Consider the following 14,305-nt stretch of genomic DNA (forward strand, 5'->3'; position numbering starts at 1 on the left):
AACAAATTGTGGTATCTGTTGGTGATGGAATACTATTGTGCTCAAAGGAATAATGAACTGGAGGAATTCCATGTGAACTGGAACGACCTCCAGGAATTGATACAGAGTGAAAGGAGCAGAACCAGGAGAACCTTATACATAGAGACTGATACACTGTGGTACAATTGAATATAATGGACTTCTCTACTAGCAGCAATGCAATGATCCAGCACAATTCTGAGGGACTTATGGTAAAGAACGCTACCCACATTCAGAGGAAGAACTGGGAATAGAAACACAGAAGAAAAACAACTGCTTGAACACATGGGTTGATGGGGATAGGAATGGGGTTGTAGACTCTAAACAACCACCCCAATGCAACTATCAATAATATGGAAATAGGTCTTGATACATGTAAAACCCAGTGGAATTGCATGTTGGCTACAGGGAGTGGGGGGATGGGTTGGGGGGAGGGAAAAAACATGAATCATGTAACCATGGAAAAATATTCTAAAAAATAAAAATGTAAAGGTTTTGCACAAACAAAACCAATGCAACCAAGATCACAAGAGAAACAAAAAACTGAGAAAAAATTTTTATGACGAATGTCTCTGACAAAGGCCTCATTTCTCAAATATATACACAACTAAGTCAAATTTATAAGAACACAAGTCATTCTTCAATTGATAAAGGCTCAAAGGATCTGAGTATAATTCTCAAAGATATGAAGAATATCTACAGCCATATGAAAAAAATGCTCCAAATCAATATTGACCAGAGAAATGGAAATTAAAACAACTCTGAGGTACTACTTTACACATATCAGATTAGCTAATATGAGAAAAAAAATAAAGTTGTAAGAAATGGAGAAAATTGGGACACTAATACATTGCTGGTAGAGCTGTGAACTGATATAACCATTCTGGAGAGCAATTTGGGAACTATTTCCAAAGGGTCATAAAACTATATATCCTTTGAACCAGAAATACCACTCCTACATCTGTGTCCCAAAGAGATCAAAGAAAGGGGAAAAGAACTAGTACAAAAATATTTATCGTGATTCTTTCTGTGGTTGCAAAGAATTAGAAACTAATGAGATGTTCATCAGTTAAGAAATGGCTGTATTTGTAACAGAATACTATTGTGCCATAAGAAATGATGAACAGGATGATTTCAGAAAAACCAGAAAAGACCTGCATGAACTGATGAAGAGTAAAGTGAGCAGAACCAGGAGAACATTATACATATTAACATAACTACTATGTGATCAACTGTAAATTACTTAACTACTATTAGTAATGCAAAGATCCAAGACAATTCCATGATGAAAAATGCTATCCAACACCATAAAAGAAACTGATAAGACTCTGAATGCAGATTGAAAAATATTTTTTACTTTATTTCCTTCATTTATATTTTCCTCTTTGTGTGATGTGTCTTCTTTCACAACATGACAAAGAAATATAAATTGCATGATAACACACATATTACTTGCCACATCAGGGAGGGAAGAGGGGAGGGAGAAAGGGGAAGAATTTGGATTGTAGAATGTTAGAAAATGAATGTTAAAAATTGTTTCTGCTGGCAATTAGAAAAAAATACATATATATATACATATGTATATATATATATATATATATATATATATATATAACAAAGTTTTTAGGAAAAAAAGAAAGAGCTTGTCACAACCTCAGCTAAGAAAATATAAGTATTACTTACAGGTCGTTCAACAAGGTCATCTCGGCGGGTGATTTCAATGGGAAGGGTACTGCCCCGGTACCGAACATTATACCAATGAGCCTATGAAAGGGATCAAAGGAGATGTACACTGCATTAACTATGGAATTCTATAACATATAATAAGTTCTATACTTTTATACTATAAGGAGTCCAGCTTCACTTTAGCATTTCTTAGACATCAAGGCCTTCCCAAAGAAACCAACATTTGGGATTGGTACTCACCACATGGATCTTCAGGTCAATGGACAAACGAATGTGGTAGGGAACATCATACTCTCGCATGTCAACTACGTTGTCCAACTGGTCAGCTATCTTCTTAGAGACTCCTTCATCAGTAGTTACACTAACTCCCATCAATGCACTTCACAGAAAAGAAAAAAAGTCATTAACTCCTCTATTCATCCATATTCATACTAAATGAATCCATATTCATATTCATATTAAATGAATATGAAAATCAAAGCTGAGTGAGTTCATCAAGATGATCCTTAAGACCATGTAATTATAGAACACACAACCTAGGATAATAGTTTACAAATTCTTGAAGATTTATGCCAGTAGTCAGGCCTCAGCTCTCAGTCAAGGAAGGATGAGTTGGGAAAAAGGGTCTGTTCCTCCTATTGTACCCTATCAACTATCATTCACCATGCTCCCCCCTCTCTTCTTCATCAGAGTAGGAAACTGCTGACTCTAGGATCTCAAAACCACTGTCTGTCTTATAGACTTTTATATGCTAAACAGAAGGTTCAGGAATTGACTGATAATTACAGCATTCTGAAAATCCATCTTCAAATCAAGTGAATAGTTATGGACATTTTACATTTCAAACTTAACTGCCTTCTTCCTAAATTGGGGTGTTTCTTCTTCTTAACCCAATATGACCTTCTCCTACCTCTGGCTTTCACTTCCCAATCCTTCCCCTATACTTCATTTTCATTTTTTATATGTCAGGTCTTCCACAGTAAATATTATCTGAATAAAATCTAAAATTGATAAAAATAATAAAATGTGCTTGGGACTCAAAATCAATTTATGAGATGAGTGGAACCTATCCACAAACACTGCCTTTAATAAAAGACATAGTTATACTTGGTTCCCTAAGACAAAATAAAAAAAAATTTTCTACCACTTACATCAAGAGCATTAGGACTTAGTTTGATTTCTCAAGGATACTTCAACCAAATAAAGCTTGGCATCATGCTGTTGCTCCATAAAAATCACATACTTAATTTACTAGGATCAAGAAAATGGAATGGATATCACCTAGGACCTCACAATTGATGGAAGATGCAGCTTACCTAGACAACATAGCTGTATAGGTATCACTGGTGTTATCCCTCTCTCGATTCTTCTTCACAGCTGGGGAAATCTCCTTCCTCACTTTTACGAGGTCATCCACAGTATTAAAAGAGAGTTTAATGTAATTTCGCTTCAAGCCCACCAAGTGATTTGACTATAAAATGAATTCATGGGAAGAGATTTTATTAATGACAGGGAATTAAGGAAATCAAGAATAGGTACAATACAACAAAGACAAATGGAAACTAGTTCATAGAGCTCTTAGCCTTTGAGCATCTTGCCTGAAGAAGCACCTGGAATTAACATTAGTCAGTGTCTTTTGATGATTCTCCCAGTCCTTGTTTCCTAGGCCACAAAGCAGCAGATTAACTCACTTTCTAAGCCTTTTACAGTCTTTCTGCCTCATAAATGTGTGAGACAACACTCACCAAATCCAGATCCTCTTTGGGAACAGTTTCCAATTTGGCAATTTTCCCTTGAAACTTCTTAGAAAGAAAAGATGATACTTCTCTCTCACAACCCTACAATGAGACCAAAATTTTAGCTCTTTATTAAAATCTACTGTATCTTCTAACTTCCTACTTAAAAAATCTTCTTTCCAGATTCCAAACCACTGAAAAGTAATGCACAGGTAATGTTGCCTGATCCGGCAAAATACACATATTTACCTTTCTTGTTGCTATGTAGAAATATGGCTTGTAAGGCAGCGCCACCTGAAAAAGAATGAGAAAGAACAATTCAACTAAGTATGAATGAAAAAGGGAAGAAAAAGAAGCAAGCTACAATCTTGAACATTTCTTGGAGGTAGCAAGGACAGACTACTCTTTCTATTCTGATAAAACACAGTAAGGACACAACACAAGCCCCCCAAAGACATTAACATATGGAATGGAAGAAGCTTAAAGGCCTTGTGTCAATCACTGTGCTAAGCACTTTATAAACATCTCCTTTGATTGAAGAAAAGTTCAAAAATAAACAACTAGGAAAACCAAAACTTCCTTTTCATTTATTTATAGCAGAGTTTGAAAGTCAATGCCTTTCAATATGAGGTAGTTATCCTTCAGCCTGCTATTGGACTGGTTACCACAATTATTCTTACCCTCCTGAGTCCTAAAGTAATCGAAGTTATGTTTGACTATTTCCTTATCGATTACTAAAATTACAACATTTTTCTAATTAAAAAATTAGCTTTTGGGGCAACTGGGTAGCTCAGTGGATTGAGAACCAGGCCTAGAGATGGGAGGTCCTAGGTTCAAATCTGGTCTCAGACACTTCCCAGCTGTGTGACCCCGGGCAAGTCACTTGACCCATTGCCTACCCTTACCACTCTTCTGCCTTGGAGCCAATACACAGTATTGACTCCAAGACAGAAAGTAAGGGTTTAGGGAAAAAAATTAGCTTTAAGTCTCCTAATCCAAGATACTAAATATTACTTAATACACTGGAGAAACCATTTCTTCCACAAACAGTTGCTCATCTCACTATATAAAATTCTAATCTCTTAGACCTAAAAAATAACAGCTGTTTGCTATGTAACTTAACACCATATAAGTAAATAGGAGGATTTTTGAGAGACTTTTCTGCAAATCTTGACCTCTTAATGGTAGGACTTTGTTCCAGAAGTGAGAATTAAAGAGTATCTGTGAGAGGCAAGGTGACTCTGTGCTCTTTCTCACAACTAAAACTTCACAAATAAATATTTGCCTCTTTTAAGATAAAGATTAAAAACCTAGTGCCCTCAAAATACATTCTTTCCTTCTGTCTCCTCATTATCTTGTTCCAGTCTTGTCAGGGAAAATTGCTTCACAGATAATGATTAATTCTCACTTGATTTATAAATAGCAGTTACACTCTCCACCTCCTCACAAATTCCTCATGATCAAAGTTAAAAGTCACAGCATCCCCCCCATGTCAATTCCTCAAGGAACTGCACTGTCACTAGTGATTTCAATATAATCTCCATGGATTACATAGTAGAGGCTATTGGAGCTAGCAATATATATTTAAACAATGATAAAACCAATTAAACTTGTTATAATTTAACTTTTAGAATTATTTTCATTTTTATTATATATATGACTACCACCATCACCAAGAAAATATTTACCTAAACAAGTACATAAAAAATTAAGTGCAAAGCCACAAGCTTCACATTATTTACAATTTGTTTAAAAATATATAAATTATAGGGGGCAGCTGGGTAGCTCAATGGATCGAGTCAGGCCTAGAGACGGGAGATCCTAGGTTCAAATCTGGCCTCAGACACTTCCTAGCTGTGTGGCCCTGGGGAAGTCACTTAACCCCCATTGCCCACCCTTACCACTCGTCTACCTAGGAGCCAATACACAGAAGTTAAGGGTTTAAAAAAAAAAATATATATATATACACATATATATATAAATTATATATGTGTGCTAATATTGGCATCCTCTGCTTTTGAGTTCCCTTTGGATTTGTTTTACTTCAATACTTTTTTCTCTTGATTTTGTGGCTGTTTTTGTGATGTAATCATAGTTCTCATATATTATTCTCTTTTCATCTCTTCATATATTTCCCTTATTTTCTTTATATTTCCAATAATTTGTCATTTCTAATAACATAATACAATCCATTACATTCATTTTTTTTTAAACCCTTAACTTCTGTGTATTGGCTCATAGATGGAAGAGTGGTAAAGGTGGGCAATGGGGGTCAAGTGACTTGCCCAGGGTCACACAGCTGGGAAGTGTCTGAGGCCAGATTTGAACCTAGGACCTCCCATCTCTAGGCCTGATTCTCAATCCACTGAGCTACCCAGCTGCCCCCCAATCCATTACATTCAAATATCACAATCTATTCAGCTATTTCTCCCATTCGTTGCATTTGTGTTATTTCCAGGAATTTGTCATTACCAACAAATCTCCCATGAATATTTTCCATACATACACAGTTTTTTACCCTCTCAAAAAGGCCTAATCCTAGTAATGGAATCCCTAAGTCAGTAAGTATAAATAGCTTTATAGCTCTTAATGTATATTTCCATCTTGTTTTCTAAAAAGCAATTCACAAGGGGCAGCTGGGTGGCTCAGTGGATTGAGAGTCAGACCCAGAGATGGGAGGTCCTAAGTGCAAATCTGATCTCAGACACTTCCTAGTTGTGTGACCCTGGGCAAGTCACTTAACCCCCACTGCCTAGCCATTACTGTTCTTCTGCCTTAGAACCAATACACAGTATTGGTTCTAAGACAGAAGGTAAGGGTTTAAACAACAACAATTCACAACTTTTCTATATTCTAGCAACATAATATTAAGCCTGTTTTTCCATGTTCCTATCAGCATTTAATTTATCTGGTTCTCAATTAACATACATCACTAGGATCATATTTAGCTAGACTGGTCCTTAGGCAATAGACACGATCTTTTGCCAAGACTGTAATCTTTCCAAAACTAAATCTTTCCGGATTTGTCAGGCTACACAAAACTTATGTCCTCCCTACATCAGCAGTAACGTGAGAAGGAAAGTAGTGTGCTGGGAATTGTAGTTTTAGGGTAACAGATTCTAATTACACAGTCTGATGAGAGTAGGGTTCTAGTACTAGCAACCCTCTATCTCCTCCTCCCCATCTCTAGGGCAGTTCCTCCACTCATTCCTCCTCCATATGAGATACGTATATCTATATCTATATATCTATATATCTATATATCTATATATCTATGTCTATGTCTATGTCTATGTCTATGTCTATATCTATATATATACACACACACTAAGCAAAGTAAACATGAATCTTGGGAAATCAGATTTCAATCCACTTATTTACACATGCAGAAAATGAGTCCCAAGGAGGATAAGTAATTTATCAAAGGTCTTGCATCAGAGATTGAATATAGAAAGAAACAGCTTCTCAAAAAAACTTTAAATGCCAATTGAGGATAAACAGATTGGGGAGGGGGTATCTCTTCTCAATCTGCTATAGGCAGAAGTGCATTGTGATACCTATATCTCCTACATCACAGAATTTCAGAATTAGAAGGAACTTCAGAGGACATCTGGTTCATCTTCTACCTGAAGAGGAATCTCTGCCAAATGGATCATCCGCCTTCTACTTTAAGACCTCCAGTGAAGGAGAATCCACTCAAGGCAGCCTTTTCTTTTCTAGGGAAATTCTTCTATAGTCAGTGGTAGCTTAGTTCCTCATGGTTCAGACATAGCTATGCCAAATCACCAAGTGATATTTGGTTAGTCATGGGAGAGAACCACTGATATGACCTTAACACTTACCTTAAAGCGGTTCCCATCATCTTGGATGAAATAGTAATCCACTGCACTGACCAAGCGTTTATCTTCATCTAAAATCTCAGTCTAAAAAGAGAAGGCAGCAGTCAGAACCTTATCTATAGGATATCGATTGCTCCTTTTTATCAGAAGTGCTCTCTTTTCCAACCCATAGATTATAATATATAGTCCCAGAAATAAATTACTTTGACCCACCATCTAAGCTACCAGTCTTTTGCACAAAAATCTCATTCAGACTACTTCCAACTTTGCAGTCTAGGAGCTTCCTCTTATCCTCCAAATATTCATGAATCTTTTTTTCACACCTCATTTTTTTAAACCCTTACTTTCCATCTTAGAATCAATACTTTGTATTGGTTCTATGGCAGAAGAGAGGTAAGGGCTAGGCAATGCTTTGCCCAGAGTCACACAGCTAGGAATATACAGCTGATTTGAACACAGGACCACCCATCTCCAGGCCCAGCTCTCACTCCACTGAGCCACCCACCTGCCCCAACACCTCATTTTCAAAGACAGTCTCTCTGTTGCTTTCCAAAAAGATTTCTCTCTAATCCTTCATAGCATTAAAAAAAAAAGTTTAAGTTTGAAAGATTCAGAAACAATTATGTCTGTCTATTCAACAATCCTATATATTGCCCCTACAAAACAGAGCTTTCCACTACCTGGCTATTACCAGGACAGGAAATACTAGGTAGCAATAACAGCTGGCATTTATATAGCCTTTTTAGTTTTACAATAACTTTTTATGACGTCAACAAGGTGGCTCAGTGCATAGAGCACTATACTGGAATCAGGAAGATCTGAATTCAAATCCAACCTCAGACATTTCAATGCTAAGTGACCCTGGACAAGCCACTTACCTTAATTTATTGGTAAAGAAAATGGCAAACCATTCCAGTATCTTCACCAAGAAAACCCCTTGGATAATATGGTCCATGGAAATCACAAAGATTCAGACACAACTGAACAGCCAGAAACTGTTTATATATTATTTCATTTAATCCTCACAAAGTATTACAGGTATTATTAATGCCATCGCATGAGAAAACTGAGTGCCAGAAAAGTTAAACTCATGCTAACTAAACCTAAACTAAAGCTAACTAACCACGGAGGCAGAACTAGAAATATAAAGGCTACATTTTCCCCTTCACTTACCCAGGGATGATGACTGCTCACTCTCCTCAAATCCAAGGTTTACTTTTTACTTTCTGTTATCATCCTACCTCCCCCAACAACACAAGGAGTAGATATCCCCAGGCTGGAAGTAACATAACAAAAACAGAAAACTAAGTAGCTTACTGGGTGCATGTTGATTAGCCAGCCAGTCTTCTCATCAGGTTCATGGAGTCTTTCAAAACCAAATCTTGCATCCATCTTGTCAGTCCACTGACTTCGCTCCAAGCGCTTGAGGGCAGAGAGTGAGGAAGAGGAAGAGCCATCATCCCTATATAAAAGAATGAAAAATCCATCCTTTGTGTTTCAAGATGACATCAACACACTAGACCCAAACATTGCAACAATCCTGGTTTATATGATTAAATTTTCTTTGATGCAGGATACATAATATGGAGTATTTACTTTGATTATGATAGGTAGAAAGACTGTGGATCCTGATGAGGGTAAAGATAAATTTAGAAAGACCTGAAGAACCAAAAGGAGAGTAAAATAAAGCCTCTCAAGGGAGATCATGCCACTTCTGGACTGTTCTGACTGAAGGGAAGTTTCCATGAAAACTTTCTTTACATCTGCCTCTACAACATCAGTGCATGTAGGGCTTTCCAATTTACAGTTTAACTGTCAAATCTATGGATAAGGGAAGAATTTATGACTGAAAAAAAAAGATGGAAGAACATTATAGCATGTAAAATGACCAATATGGAAAAATGTTTTGCATTATTACATATGTAAAATCTATATTTGATTGCCTGCCTTCTCAGGGAGGGAAAAGGGAGAAAATCTGACTCAAAAAAAATTTTAAAAGGTTAAAAATTGTTTTTATATATGAGGAAAAAATAAAATATTTTTTAAAAATAGATAAATAAATCAGACAAATTAAAAGTCATCTGGTGCCTCTTACAGAGATACTTGCACTTTTGGATCCCCATTTGGATATTTTGTTTCAGCTTTTTGTTTTTAATTTTAGAAACCCAGCAACACTATTTTTTTTCAATTAACAAGCATTTATTTTCTCTCCTTGCCACCTAGACTAGTTATATTTGTGGCCAAAAGAATCTGGCCACTGATCAGAGTACCTAGTTATTGGTGGATCATCAATTATGAGAAAGTATATCTATAAATACACAATGTTCTAGAGGTCACTACGAGGATACAGAATTAAGCTGAGATTGGGGGTGCTCAGAGTCCTTGGTGAGTCTCACACTGAGTAGCAAATAAACAAGTTCTAAATTCAAGGAGGAAAAACAACATGACACCAGAGTTTAAGCCTAAAGCCAAAACATGAAGAGAAGAGAGGAAAAGTTAAGAGCAGATGATAAGCCAAGCTGACCTAGATGAAGGTTGGGAGAGGAAGAGAATACCTCAGACTTGCCTTATCCCTTTGTCAGAATTTAGGTTCTACAACGCCAGTTCCTATCTAGACCATCTACTCTTTAGCCACAGCTCTCCTCTATTCTCCCTCACATTTAAAGATAATCAAATCAACATTACTATGGCTTTTGGGAAGATGATATTTATGAATCCCTATGATTTTGAGTTGTAGACTGATGCCAACTTTGGACAATCCAAAATGAGGTGCTAGTAGCAGGCATGGAAAGGACAGATGCAAGAGATAGTTCAGAGGAACATTCTCCAAATATAAAAAATAGGAGTGGGAATTGGGAGTGAGGCAAGGTTCACCATTGACTTCAAGGTTTGTAATCTGATTAACTGGAAAGATGATGATAGCACTAACAGATGTAAATTGGGATGAGTAAAAAAATTAAATTCGGTTAAGTGCCTACTCTGGGCAAGTGTCCTAAATTAATCAATGTATTTATTAAACTCCTCCTGTGTGCCAAGCATTATGCTAAGGATGCTGAAGATACAAAGAATGAAATAATGAGCTTATATTCTAATGACAGACAAAACAAGTGTGTATAAAAATAGAGAGTAGTTTACAATTATAAATATACCCAACAAAATGATTAAATACATGATATTTACATTTACAATGAGCTTGCCTTCTAATGGGAGAGAGAATTACATATTAAAGTATATACAACAAATGCAATTTGGAACTCTGCTCCAAAGTTACTAAATTATGTCTAGAATTTGATATTTTTATGGTTATATCAACAAGGAAATCAAATAAGGAGGAAAAAGTCCTATATGTACAAAAATAATTATTGTAGCTGTTTGTGGTGGCAAAAAAAAAGGAAAAAGGTGTCAATCAATTGGGGAAAGGCTAAACAAATTATGGCATAAAAATACAATTAAATACTATTGTTCTGTAAGAACTAAAGAATGCTCAGTGGATAGAATGCCAGGCCTGGGGGAGGGGAAGTCTTGGGTTCAAACTGGACCTCAGATACTTCCTAGCTGTGTGACCATGGGCAAGTCACTTAATCCCCATAGCCTGGTCCTTACCACCCTTCTGCCTTGGAACCAATATACAGTATTGATTCCAAGACCAAAGGTAAGAGTTTAAAAAAAAACAACAACAACAACTAAAGAATGAAATGGCTTAAGGGAAATCTAGGAAAACAGGAGCAAAGTGATTTATAACTGATTTCTACAACACTGATATTATAAAAACAATTTCAGGAGCTTTAAGAACTGTGATCAATGCAACAATAAATCAGGACGATTCAAGAATAACAAGAAAGAATATTACCTACCTCCTGACAGGGAGGTGAACTAATCTACAAAATAAAACATATTTTTGGACATAGCCAATATGGGAATGTTTTGCTTGACTATACTTATCTGCAACAGGAGTTTTGCTTTGCTTTGCATTTCCCAGGGGAAGGCAGAGGGGAAAGAGGAGAAAAAATAATTCCTGATAATTGAAAATAAAATTCAATTTAAACTACATATAGCATAAACATTTAATAAATGCAAATATATACAAAATATTGAAATACAAGGTAGTTTTGGAACGAGGGCAGTGTGGGAAGCCCAGGGATCAGAAAAGACTTTACTCAAAAGATGGGGTCTAAGCTACAACTCAAAGGCAGGGATTCCATGAGTTGCAGGCAAACTGGAAGTCCATTCTATGAATGTGGTCACTCAAAAGGATATGTGTCATCAGTGGAGAACCAAGAGCAGTAAAGGCAAACAGGAAAACAGAGAGGTGGGAGAAAACCCTGTCTCAGAAGTAGGAATGAGTACTCAGAATGAGGTCAGCAGTGCCAGACGCCACAGAGAGGTCGAGGCAGACGAAGAGGGAGATGGAGGAGAGACCACTGGATGTGGCAATTAAGAAACTAAGAGAAACCTTGAAAAAAGGAAGAACTCTGGGAATAGAGAAGACTCTAGAGGGCGAAGTAGTTGGTGAGATCAGAGTTGAAGACTTCCAGGGATTCTGAGTCGCGTGAGGGTCCGAGATTCCCAAGATCTTCGGCCGGGGGGGGGGGGGGGTGAGGAGGAGGAGAGAAAGAATCCCGGGAGAGGCCTCTAGGTATGAGATGGGGGTGCTCAAAGAAGAGAAGGGGAGCCTGGCTGATCCCAAGAGTCAAGCAGATCTCTGGCGCGCCCCGGAAGTTGAGGATGGGTAAGGCCAGAGTCGGGGACAGGCGCGATTCAGAGGTTGTGGGTCTCTCACCGACTGTTCTCAGCCTCCTCCCCGGGCTCGGCGCGCCTCCACCCGCGCTCCCGGGACACCATCTCGGCTCAGCCTCCAGTTCTCTTACAGTGACACGCTCGACTCTTCCTCAGCAGCGCTCTCCTTTCCCGGGAGAAATTTCGCGCGTTCTGTCTAACTCTCGCGAGACCATTGACCAGCCCCACCTCTTGCCCTCCCCTCCGTAAAAGAGCATCCTATCAGGAACCCAGAGTTGCCACGCCCCGCGGTGTTCCAATGGTTGCGCCGCCCTCCGGGAGAGGAGGGGACGGCTTAGGGAGCCAGGACAAACTCCTCAGCGCAGAATGTCCAGCAGTTCTAGGGTCCCCTCCAGCGCCTTAACACGCTGCGCCTGAGGTCTAGAAATGTAGGGTTGTTCCCTCCCTTTGCCCTAGAGCCGAGGTCAGGTCCCCGCAGGCACTGAGCTGGCTTTCGGCCGATGGCTCCGGTGGTGTCCACGCTGCGGGCCGGAGCTGGGGCCGGGGCCCGGGCCAGGCCGCTCCCCCAACGGGTGCTGGAGCAGTATCTGCTGCTGCTGCGCCTCTACCCGGTGCTCACCAAGTCGGTCACCAGGTCCAGCCAGGGCGCAAAGGGGAGAAAGGGCTCGGGGGCGAAAGGAATGGGGGGAGAGCTATGAGGGGAGAGGGAGATATGGGAGGAAAGATCTGGGAAGAGCTATTTGGGGAAATCAGAGGAATGGGATCTAAGGAAAGCCATAGGGGAATCAGAAAAGGATCCGAGGAGAACCATCGGGTCTAGAAAGAGCTTTTTAGGAGGGAAGGAATTTGGGAAGAACTTTTGAGGGAAAGGATCCGAAGAGAGCAACCTAGGGAAAGGGTCCTAGGGGAAAGAATCAGAGGAGAGAAACCTAGGAAAAGAGATCAGAAACGAAAATAAAATCCAGAGTGATCAAGGAAAAGGGATCAGAGAAGAATGATCTGGGGGAAAGACCAGGAGTGATCTGGGAGAAAGATGCGGGGAGGAGTGATCTAGAGAAAGAGATCAGAGGAAAGTGATTTGGGAGGAAGATCAGGAGTGATCTAGGGAAAGAGATCAGAGAAGAGTGATCTGGGTGAAAAGATCAGGAGAGAGTGATCTGGGGGAAGATCAGGGGAGCATGATATAGGAAAATTTCAGAGGAAAATGATCTCGGAGAAAAATCAAGGGAGAGCCATATAGGGAAAAGAGATCAGAGAGTAATGAAGGGAAAGATCAAGGAAGAACCTATTTAAGGGAAAAGATGAGGGGTAGGTAATTTTGAGAGCAGGATTAGAAGGGAAATTTGAGGAAAGGGATCAGAAGAGAAATCTGGAGAGAAGGGTCAGCAAGAGTATCAAGGAAGGCCGGATATCTGGGGGAAAGAATGGGGAGTGAGTTAGGAGAGAACAAATTAGGAAAGAGATGGGAGGGATGGGGAAGAGGAATAGGGTTCAGGGCACAGCGATGCCAGGTAAAGGGATGAGAGAGTCAATCAGGAGAGAAGGATCTGAAGAAATGGAGTGAGATTCAGCGAGAAAATTGGAGGTGCTTAAAGAAAGGAATGGAACAAGAGATCATTTCAAAGAGTCCTGGGGTTCTGAGGAGAGTGGCTGGGAGTCTGGAGATGGAGGAGGAGACTGAGAGATTGGGGAACTATAAAGGATGGAAGAAGGAAGGTGGTGGTTTGGAATGTGGGAGGTGCATGGGAGCGAGGTAAAGGCAGGGGAGTGGGAGATTGGGTTGGAGGAGCTGAAGAGAGAATAGGGGGACGTTAATGAGGATAAAGAAGGGACTCTGGTAAGAGGGGAAGGGAATGTGGAGCAGGACAACAGCATTGGAGGAGGAGATTGGGCCAGGGGGATTGGAGGAGGAGAGTTGGCCAGCCAGCATGGGGAAGAGGAACTGGAAAAAGGGGAAGAGGGAAGAGAGTAGGTTAGAGGACTGGGATCACGTTGTTGAAGGAGGGTATCTGGGGAGGAGAATTGGGTTGGGGAAATGGAATGGGAAAGTGGAGGCAGGGGAGAAGACTGAGAGAACAGGCAGGAGGAAGAGCAGGGGAGGGGAATAGGAGAATGGGGATGGACCAGGGAATCATGAGACTGAGAGAGGAGAGCTTTGGCTGAGAGAGTAGAGGGTGGGAGCGAGGAAGGGGGAGGAGATTGCGAGAGTGGGTATGGGGGGAAAGACTCGGAGAGGGGAATAGGGGAGTGGGGATGGACCGGGGAATCAGGAGATTGGGAGAGGGGAGG

General features: G+C 39.7%; 2 protein-coding genes across 2 annotated transcripts in view; one reads left to right on the forward strand and one right to left on the reverse strand.

Moving 5' to 3' along the window:
• Positions 1-12,138, reverse strand: part of POLE (DNA polymerase epsilon, catalytic subunit) — a 74,504-nt gene extending 62,366 nt beyond the window's left edge. Inside the window, exons 1-8 of the mRNA XM_044673028.1 lie at positions 12,060-12,138; positions 8,597-8,741; positions 7,283-7,363; positions 3,690-3,734; positions 3,450-3,542; positions 3,021-3,175; positions 1,945-2,083; positions 1,702-1,782 (exon numbers count right to left, since the gene is read on the reverse strand). Coding sequence (XP_044528963.1) covers positions 1,702-1,782; positions 1,945-2,083; positions 3,021-3,175; positions 3,450-3,542; positions 3,690-3,734; positions 7,283-7,363; positions 8,597-8,741; positions 12,060-12,121 — 801 coding nt within the window. The 5' untranslated portion in view covers positions 12,122-12,138. The remainder of the gene's footprint in view (positions 1-1,701; positions 1,783-1,944; positions 2,084-3,020; positions 3,176-3,449; positions 3,543-3,689; positions 3,735-7,282; positions 7,364-8,596; positions 8,742-12,059) is intronic.
• Positions 12,139-12,478: 340 nt separating this feature from the next.
• The window catches only part of PXMP2 (peroxisomal membrane protein 2), an 18,529-nt gene continuing 16,702 nt past the window's right edge, over positions 12,479-14,305 (forward strand). The window contains exon 1 of the mRNA XM_044673038.1: positions 12,479-12,650. Coding sequence (XP_044528973.1) covers positions 12,517-12,650 — 134 coding nt within the window. The 5' untranslated portion in view covers positions 12,479-12,516. The remainder of the gene's footprint in view (positions 12,651-14,305) is intronic.

Source organism: Gracilinanus agilis, chromosome 1, assembly GCF_016433145.1.
Source record: "Gracilinanus agilis isolate LMUSP501 chromosome 1, AgileGrace, whole genome shotgun sequence".
Taxonomy (NCBI): domain Eukaryota; kingdom Metazoa; phylum Chordata; class Mammalia; order Didelphimorphia; family Didelphidae; genus Gracilinanus; species Gracilinanus agilis.